This window comes from Equus quagga, chromosome 14 (assembly GCF_021613505.1).
Source record: "Equus quagga isolate Etosha38 chromosome 14, UCLA_HA_Equagga_1.0, whole genome shotgun sequence".
Classification (NCBI taxonomy): Eukaryota; Metazoa; Chordata; class Mammalia; order Perissodactyla; family Equidae; genus Equus; species Equus quagga.
This window is the reverse complement of record NC_060280.1, coordinates 86,348,666-86,358,814: the sequence shown is the minus strand read 5'-3', so window position 1 is coordinate 86,358,814 and position 10,149 is coordinate 86,348,666. Positions and strand designations below refer to the sequence as shown.

General features: G+C 45.8%; 1 protein-coding gene across 2 annotated transcripts in view; it reads left to right on the top strand.

Moving 5' to 3' along the window:
- The first annotated feature begins 1,611 nt into the window (after positions 1 to 1,611).
- Positions 1,612 to 10,149, top strand: part of LOC124251848 (zinc finger protein 709-like) — a 33,084-nt gene continuing 24,546 nt past the window's right edge. For both annotated transcript variants that reach the window (XM_046684744.1, XM_046684745.1), the window contains exon 1: positions 1,612 to 1,716. In XM_046684744.1, the coding sequence (XP_046540700.1) occupies positions 1,714 to 1,716 (3 nt within the window). In that variant the 5' untranslated portion in view covers positions 1,612 to 1,713. The remainder of the gene's footprint in view (positions 1,717 to 10,149) is intronic.

Genomic DNA, 10,149 nt, shown 5'->3' with positions numbered 1-10,149 from the left:
ACTGCAGTGATGATTGCACGGTATCTGTGAATATACTGAAGACAGTGAGTTGTAGACATTAAAGGGCTATGTTGTATGTGTACTGTTTCTCACAAAAACCCACAACTGTTCAAATAAGTGCATAAATGCATTAAGAGTTTTGCAATGCAAAAGAGTTTTGTGTTCCAGTCTCTTAAACATATGAATATTCCAGATACATCCCACATTTACAAAGTCTTTTCTTGTTTCTTTGTTCTATCAGTCCAAATAGGAATTGAATTACCTTGGGGATATTATAGACTTTTACATTTCAAACTTCTCTCAGGATACATTCAAAAAAAGACCTAAAAGAAATTTCCCTCCAGTGTAAGATGTACACCTGAGAATTGAATGAACACATCTCACACCATGTAGTTAGACTGAGAAGAGAACTTGAGCCCAGCTAGGGCTGTGGGTTCCAACTTCCCATCAGAGCTAAGGGCTTGGGAGGCTGTAGGATTTTTTAAAGATTGATATCAGTGGAGGTGGGGAAGCACTGGGAAAAAGATCAAAGATCAAAGTGGAGACAGACTAATCTTCATGATGAGGATTATTTTAGGCTGGTTACTGTTAAAAACTGCAGATGAGAAGGAGGCTCTGAGGAGTGGAATTTGCTTGCCCTTTGATGAGAGATATTTGCATTTGTGAAGGAATTCTCCATCTGTGGGGGGTGTCTCCCCCTCTGCATCAGGAGAAAGGGGGATGATCTTATCTCTAGAAACTCTTAATGGGGACGGCAAGGACTTAAGTCTAGTTTATTGTGCTTGTCTGGTAACCTCATGTAGCTGACTCCCCCCACCACCAACATCCTCCTTTGTCTTTAGCTGAAGATAACATTTAAGGTGGTGGCTTCTGTCATTTACTTAATCTGGTTTGATTCTTATCTAAAAGTTATAGGACCACCCAATAACCAGACTCCACCTGCACCGAGACCATTTTAATGACTTTTATTTACATATTCTTTCCTTTGTCTTGTAAAGAGATAACTCACATACCTATGCCTTAAATTTAGCCCTACTCTCAACCCATGTTTGCTGCAGCAGCAGCAGCAGCTGTGACTGCCCATGGGTCCTGTTCCCATGTCTGCAGCATCAGCAGCAGCAGTTCTGACTGCCCATGGGTCCTGTCCCCATGCCAGCAGCAGCAGCTCTGACTGCCCATGGTCCTGTCCCCATGCCAGCAGCAGCAGCTCTGACTGCCCATGGGTCCTGTCCCCATGCTATTCCATACTATTCTCTAAATAAAAGATCACTACTGCCAGACCTTGAGAGTCCAGGAAATCTTTCTTTCGACTCTTTGGCTCACGGACCCTGCATCAATTACATACCGGGAGGTGATTTTAAATGTGCTTGCAAAGAAGGCTCACAGATCCCTGAGTGGCCAAGCAGCATTGCATTTCAGCGGAACCGTCCCTAAAGAGGACCACTTCCAGCTGTGTGTTGGCTCCCACGCAATCTCCATCCTGCTGTCACCGTGGGCCGAGGGGCCTTTTGAACTGTCCAATCAGGGTCGTCGCTGGGGCAGGTGGGCGGGGCGACGCACCGCAACCACTTGCGACTTTCTGTCGCTTCACAGTCCTTCCGGTGACGGGTCACATGCACTCAGAGGGTCCACGGTGCTCTGCGGCTGAGTCTGTCGCGCTGTGACCTATACGGAGTCATAGTACGGACACCGGGGAACCCACAAGCCTCAGCAATGGTGAGAGTTCAGCCCCGGAGGAGGAAGGGCTGCTCGGAAGCGGCGGGGCGGGCCCGGCCTCCCGCGGTCCCCTCCGGGGTCTGCGGCCCCGAGTTCGCGGTGGCGCCGCTCGGCCCTCAGGCCCCTCCGGCCGCAGCATGGGGGCGGGGCCGGCAGCCGGGCCCCGGGCGTCCTGTTGTCCCTGCGCGCGGCGACTTGGGCCGGAGCGTCTCTGGGCCGCTGTGCACCCGCAGCCCCGCGTGTCCCAGACGGTGCGGGGCCCGCGGGAGGGTCCGAAGAACAGTCGGGCCTCGGTCTCCGTGGTCAGTGCGCGGAGGGGCTGCGGTCTGTGGGTCCCCAGGGCCTCCTTTCTCCCCAGGGGCACCTGTTTTCCTCTCAATTTTCCGTACTTTTGAGGAGCAGAGTCTCAAATCCCTGACCCTGTCCACCAGCTCTTCCAGGACCGACAATAAAGCCCTAAATTTCCAAATCCCTCCTCACGTTCCCAAACGCCAGCTTCCGGTCTCTGATCACAGCATCATTATCAGCTACAAACAGACCCGATATTTTGTTTATCATTTTCCCACAGTCAATGGGCGGCCCTTTTGAATGGGTTTCTTCCTTGTTTGTGTATGTTTTACATGAGAAAAAAGTAGCGAATCCACCTGGAAGCGCGTTGTGTGAACTCCTTCGGCCTCTTCTCCCAGGCTGGGTCCTGGGCAGGGACCTTCAATCCTCTGTCCTTTGGTTGGAGGTTCCTCTGGGCAAACTTTTCCATGTGATCTGTCCAGTCAGCACGGCCCCTCCCTGGGTTTGTTACCGTTAAAAGATACATTCTTTTTTTTTTAGTCAGGTTTTCAGGGAAAAGAAATTTATTTAATCAATACAGCTTGAAACACAATATAAAATTTTTCCAAAGAGGAAAGAAAGGGGTGAAGTTCAGAAAAAACATGCAGTAGTTCCTTGCATGATTTAAAAATTGTGATTTTTTTTTTCTTCCCGAGCATGTTACTAATATTCTGAGGTCTGTTCTTTTATTTTGGGTGAGTTCCCATGGATTTCCAGGGCTGAAACTGGCAGACTTGAAGTGCTCAAGTATGAGTAATATTTTATAAAACCATTTCTTTTCATGGAAATAATTAACATTTTCCTGGATTTCAGTACATTCCTGTAGGAGCTAGCAACATGTGATACAGTTTTTTTCCTTGATTTCCACGTAAAGACTGGTTTGAGTGTTTTAGTAGAACTGTTCAAACATGGGATTTGCGTCATTTAAGGCATCATTGGTCGTCTAGAAAATCTCCAATGGGTGTAGAGGGCTGAGGGAAGTGAATCTAAACTAAGGCCCCCTTGAGCCTGCAGATGGAAGGCCTTGAAGGCCCAGTTGTCCTTTCTGAGGAGCCTCCCCCTGCAGGTGTCCTACTGCTCACACCCCCATGGAAGGAGCCTTCATCCTGAGAGGAGCTGCAGAGCCCTGGAAAGCTGGGGGCGCACGTGCTCATGGGGTGGGGAGTGACGCCCTTTCTGAGATGGTAGCTGATTTCCTTGGACCTACTTCTAGATTTGGAGTTTTGCATCCACAGTGTAGGTGCACTCAGATAGTAATTTGTTTACATTGAGCAAGCCTGTGAATGTCAGGAGCTTTGTGTGCTGGATTAAGGTCTGTCAATTAGGGACCTCATTTGGGTCAGCACCTTAAACTGAATCCAGCTGAGTTTCCTCACTGTGAGAATGGAGCCTGAGAGAGGGAGCATGTGCACTGTTCCCTGTGGAGAGGAGGGTGTGTGGGGCTCCCAGAGCTCCTTCCTGTGGCTGCTCAGGTGCCCTCCCCTCCTTCTCCAGGGACTGACCCCCTACAGGGCTCTGTCTCCACCAGGAGAGGCAGGAACACCGGACCTTCTGACTGTGGCTTTCCTTCTGTCCTGTGGGAAGCAGGCTGCTCATCTGAGCTGATTCCAGTGTTTGTGTTTCTTCCCTTGGATTCCTTTATCGATGGACTAGTGCAGCCCTTTGGCTCCAGTTTCCCTTAGCACTTGGGCCCTGAGATTGTAAGTTGATGGAGAGATGGGATGTGAGGAAAGCAAAAAAATTGTGGCACCAAATACAAATTTTGTTCCTTTTAGGCAAGAGAACCTAAGATGTTTGATAAATGTATTAACTTTTTCAGCACATTTTCCTTTTTTAGATCAGTTTTTTCTATGTGCCTGTCTCTAGAGAACATAGAAATTTAAAAGGCTAAAGCGATTGAACTTCTATTTTGATTGATGTGAGAAAACTTCTGAAAGCTTATGTAAATCTTTGAAAATCCAATACATTTAACAGGTTAAACCCAAACCCTTATAGCATTAAAATATACTCCTTATTCGTGAAAATACCCCCATGTGACTTATAGGGGAGGGACAAACTAGGCTGCCACTTGTTCTTTTAGTTAGAAAGAGATTTGAAAATTTTCATTTTGTGGTTGTCACTTTTGTAACTGTTAGTGTTTAAAGGAATTAAATCCTAGAATAGTTTCCTATGTGCAAAAGTTAAATAGAAGTGTTAAATAATGAAATATATATCAGATTCTCTCTTTTTAAAAAATAAATCTGTAAGAAAGCAAAGTCTAAATTAAGACCCATGGCCAACATATCCTGGTCCCCTCCAGTGCTGTTACTCAAGTCACCCCCCAAATACACAGTTTTGATTAATTTTTCAGCTTCCTGTTAGTGTTTCTTTATATAAAAACAAGCAATTGCAAATTCATATAGTTTTACCCATGTTTGTCCTTGTAGTGAGCAGTCAGACTCCACATGTTGGGTGACTGCTCACAGCTTAAGCCTCACCCACCCTCTTCCCCTTGTGCCCCCACCTGGACAAGCTGAGGAGAAGCCTGGGTGCTCTCTCCTCTAGAGCAGGCAGGAGATTCCCACCACCCCAGCCCCTGCCTGTGTGCAGAGCTCTTGCCCCGGCCCCACCCCCAGGCCCAGTGAAGCCCCAGGCCAGGCTCCATTCCTTGCTTTCTGAGCCCTGTCAGAGCTGCTGGAGAGGCTGGCCCTGCCCTCCCCTCAGACCTCTGTTATGTGAATCCTAAGTCTTGTCCTACCCTGTGTGTGTGTGTATGTGTGTGTGTTTGTGTGTGTGCGTGCGTGCGTGTGCCACCCTGGCATCAGTCCGAACAAAGGAACCACCCCTCTGCAGGTGACCGTAACAGTTGGCGCCCTGAGCAGCATGTCCAGACGTGACCCCACCCGTGGGTCTGTCTTCTCTTGCTCTCCTCTGCTGCCTAGTGGTGGCATGAGCTGCGGGCTGCTGCTTGCTGGGGGAGCTCGTGCTGTGAGCTGTGCTGCCCCGTGTTGCATTGTTGACTCTCAAAGCCTCAGTTCTAGGTTCAGCTGAGCAGAGTTGGCAATTTCAAGAATTTATAGGCATTTGGGAACTGAAGTATGGGATTGGGGTGTCTTTAAAGTGGTCCTGTTTCAATGTGTTTGCTGGGATTTATCCAGTTAGAGTGAAGCTGTGACAGCGGCTGAGTTCGCTCCAAGATGCCCCAGAGATGGGGGTGGCACAGGGGGACTATACCCTGTTCAAGAGGAGGATCCATCAGTGGTCACTCCTGAAACAGCTGTCATTTAAAAAGACAAAAAGAAGAGAGGGGAAGGGCAGCCGTAGATGGCAGGCTGAATCCACACCCTAATGCCCGAGGGCTCACCTGGACCCTTAAGTACCTCTGTTGCTGCTGCTGCCCCTGCCTCTACTATGACAAAGAACCTGTCCCTTGGGGTTATAGGGATGTGGGGACCTGGAATTGGCCACCCCAAGATATGTTTCTTTGGCATCAGGATTATTTGAGGCTGATTGCTTTTGATAAACTGGGACAGGGAAGGAGGCTCTGAGGAATGGAACTTGCCCTTCCTTAGGACACCTTTACATTTGTAGGGTAAATCTCTATCTGTAAAAGGTGCCTCCCTCTCTGTACCAGGAAGAAGAAAGGAGATGACCTTCTCTCTAGAAACTCTTAATCAATACCAAAGGCAAGGACTTAAATCTGCATTTTATTGTGCTAGTCTGGTAACCTCCTGTAACTGACTTCCCTCCCCCTCCCAACTTTGGCATTTCTTTAAGGATTAAGCATCTTTCTTTAGGCTAGGAACTGATTGCTGAGCTCACCTGTGACCGCCCAGCTCCAGACAATCGACTTGCCTCTGGCTACGCCCACCAAGACAGCAGACCACTGCCTGCTGTGTCCATCAAGCGCTGTGCCGACAGGGCAATCTTGTGACTGTTGTGGGAAGGACATTTCAATCACATGTGAAACACCCTGTTTGGGGGTATATAACCACTATGTGTACCCCACTTCTTCGGTGCCCTTTCTTCCTTCGGGAAGAAAGGCCCCGGGCCATGGCTCCTCATAAAGCTTTGTTTAATTTTCTCTTGCTATTCTGTCTCATGTGAATTTAATTCGTTCTCCGGCCAGACGAACCCACATTTGGGAAGAGGAAATGTCCTCATCCCCTACAGGGGACAACACCCATGGCACCGCTGTGACACAGCAAAGGGATTAGTTGAAATCTGACTTAAGTCCAGAGATCTTAAACTCACTACAACATCCAGTAGTCATGGGGGAGGCTCCTAAACTTGATGACACTGTTTAGAGGTTCTTGGGAAGAAAAAATATATAAATACTAGGGTAGATAAGATGCCCTTTCCCCCAAAGTATATCCAATGACAAAAAAAACCCAAAAAAAGGGAAGGACAAGAGGGAGGGAGCAAAAGAGAAAACTGTTGAAAGGTCTACAGTTTGAACTAATTTGAAATCCAAAATATACTAAGAAAATTTACAGAATAAAACAGATGAAGGTGCACTGCTTGGCGTTTGGGCCTCTACAACATTGCTTCTGAATTAACTTTGCTCTCTGATGTGATGCGCAATTTCAGAAACTTTGAAGCAGTTAATCGACCGAGGTGTCAAATTACAGTTATACCTGGGATCCTGGTAAATTTAAGGAGGGTGCCCCTGATGATCTTTGGGGCCTTAAGGAATATAGTATTGAGGACAATTGTTTCTCCTTAACATGACTTCACTTCTCAGAACATAGAGTGCTGGGCTCTTAACAAGACATTCAATGGAAGGTTCTCTCTTCCGAGCCTCGCGGTGCAGACCTCATAGAGCAGCATAATGGCCTATTGAAATAAGTTCAGATTAGTTGAATGAAAGATAGTCTGTTTCTGTCCTCAGTCAGTCATCAGGGGTGAATATTAATGTGTTTGTCTTTATCTTTTATTCCTAGTTGACTTGACTTGTTTTTAGGATCAGTTTTAGGTTTACAGAAAACTTGATCATAAATTACAGAGATTTCCCACATAACCCCTCTGCCTCCACACAGTTTGCCCTATGTTTTATATCTCGTATCACTGTGGTGCATTTGTTACATTTGATGAGCCAATTTGACACATGAAAGTTCATAGTTTACATTAGTGTTGACTCTGTCTTATACAATCTCTGGGGTTTCGCTAGTGGAAAATGACATGTCTCTGTCATTTCTGCATCATATGGAACACTTGCACTGTCCTAAAAATCTCCTGTGCTCCCCTATTCATTCTTCCCTCCCTCCCACCCCAAATCCCTGGTAACCAGTGATCTTTCAGTGTCTTATATTTGATCTTTTCCAGAATGTCACATGCTTGGAATCATACAGTGTGGAGCCTTGTCCTGTTGGCTTCTTTCATTAGCAGTATGATTTTAAAATTTCTCCATGTCTTTCTTACTTGATAACCTCATTTGTGTTCATCACTGAAGAATGTTTTATCCTATGGATGTACCCATGATTGTTTATCCATTCATCTATTGAAATTATCCTGGTTACATCTAGGTCTTGACAGTTAGGCATAAAGCTCCTATAAACATACCCACATAGGGATTTTTGTGAGCATCAGTTTTCAACTCATTTGGGTCACTTCAAAGAACCTGATAGCTGTATCATATGGGAAGAGTAGACTGTGTTTCAGAAACTGCCTTTCTTCAAAAGTAGGCACACCATTTTCCATTCCCACCAGCAAGGCCTGAGGGTTCCTGGTGCTGTCCGTCTTCATCGTCGTTCATTGTTCTCAGTGTTTTTAATTCCAGCCATTGTAATAAGTGTGTGAACATATCTCATTCTACTTTTATTTGTAATTTCCTAGTGACGTTTGATTTTGGACCTGTTTTTGTGTGCTTATTTACCATGTGTAAATCGTTGTTGAAGTGTGTGTTCAGATGTTTTGCTCATTTATAGCTGGGCTGTCTGTCTTCTTTTTGTTGAGTTTTAGGAGTTCTTCGCATGTTTGGGCACCAGTCCTTTGTCAGATAAGTGACTTTCAAAGATTATCTGCCAGTTTGTGACATGTTTTTATTCGCCCAACACTGTGTTTTGCTGATCAGAAGATTTTCATTTTAATGAAGTCAAACAGATTGTTTTCTGTCTTGGATCTTGCTTTTGGTGTTGTATGTAAAAATTAATCACCAAACCCATAGTCACCTAGATTTCCTCCTATGTTGTCTGTTAGGAGTCTGGTGGTTTTACATTTTATACTAATATCTATGATTCATTTTCAGTTAATTTTTCTGAAAAATGTAAAGTAAGTGTCTAGATTCCTTTTTTGGGCATGTTGGTGGCCAGTTTTTCTGGAATCATTTGAGGAAAACACTGTGTTTTCCCCCTGAATTGCCCTTGGTCCTTTGTCAAAGATGATTTCAACTCATCTTTGTATGTGTGGATTCATAAGAAGCAATAGACTTTTCTATAGTAACACATTTTTCTTTCAGTCTTCCTCTACTCTCTGCTTAGTTCAAGGGGTTTTCTTTGTTATTGGAGATCCTCTGAGATTTTCTCTATAGACAATCTTGTGCCCCAGGACAGTTTTATTTCCTGCTTCCCAATCTATGTACATTTTATTTCCTTTTTGTGTCTAATTTCATTAACTAAGAATTCCAATACAAGGTTGATGAGGATGAGTAAGAAGGGACAAACTTGCCTTCTTTTTGATGTTGCTGGAAAGCGTGTAGTTCTTTCAGTGTAGTCCACTACTATTAAACAAGAGCCCAGTTGATGTAGAGGGAGGTGTGGGCAGAGGGCGAGCATCCTCCAGTCCAGCAGTTGGGTCTCAGTCTTTCAGTGAGCCTGTGTCCCTGGGCTTGACCTTCTGTGATATAGTAAGAAAGATATTTGTTCTTTGTCCTTAGTTCCTAGCAAAATCCTCTTGAAGTCCTTGGAATTGCTTGAATGAAAAGAGTGACACAGTGTTTTTTGTTTTAATGAAGCAACTCTTGGCCAGCTCCCAGATGGCTTCAGGATGGGGATTGGACACTAGAAACAGCACGCCTTGATTAGAGGTTTGGGAATTTCAGCCCCAGCTCCCAGCCTCTGTGTAGAGTAGAGGGGCTGGAAAGTGACTTGACCCATGGCCAATGGCCAATGATTTAATAAATTGTGCCCGTGTAATGAAACTTCAATCAGACCCCTTAAAGATAGCATTCAGAGGGGCCAGCTCCGTGGCTGAGTGCTTAAGTTCGCGTGCTCTGCTGCGGCGGCCCAAGGCTCGGATCCTGGGCGCGGACATAGCACCGCTCGTCAGGCCACGTTGAGGCGGCGTCCCACATCCCACAACTAGAAGGACCTGCAACTAAGATATACAACTATGTATCGGGGGGGGGGGTTGGGGAGAAAAAGGAAAAGTAAAAATGTTGGGGAAAAAAAAAGAAAATCTCTGTGAATTCTATTTTTTTTTTTCTGCTTTGTGACGAATCCAGTTGCAGCCCAGGATTTCCCTGGTTCAGATCCTGGGCTGCAGAAGCTGAGTGCGCAAACTTAACCACTTGGCCACGGGGCTGGCCCCTTCTGAGAGAGTCTGCATTGGTGAACACATGCAGGTGCTGGGAGGGTGGAGTGTCCAGAGAGGATGTGGAATCTCTGCAGCCCCCTCCACCTCCACTCCCCTCACACATACCACGATGCTGCTTTGCCCTATGCATCTCTGCCTTTTGTCTGTTCCTGAGTTGTATCATTTATAGTAAACCAATAACAGTAATTAAAGCTGTTTGCTGTGGTCTCACTATTGTTTCAGTAAATTACCAAATGTTATTAGATGTTCAGGGAATCTGTGGATCTGTAGATGCCTGAGTGGAAACGTTGGCAGCCTGGGCGCCCCATCTGTGGTTGGCATCTAAAGAAGGGGCAGTTTGTGGGACTGAGCTCTTAACCTGTGGAGTCTGATGTGAATTCTGGGTAGTTAGTGTTAGAATTGAATCAAACTGTTGGATACTTCTTCAGTGATAGTTGGAAAAGTGACATTGGAACAGACATGAAATATCTGATGTCAGGAGGGGGAGAAAACCCCATCATCTTCACAGTTGTCCCCCCTTTGAGAGAAGAAAAGGCTAGAAGAGACTCAAGTTGGCTGTTTCCCTTGCCCCGGTCCCTTGTTGCTTGTTTGCTT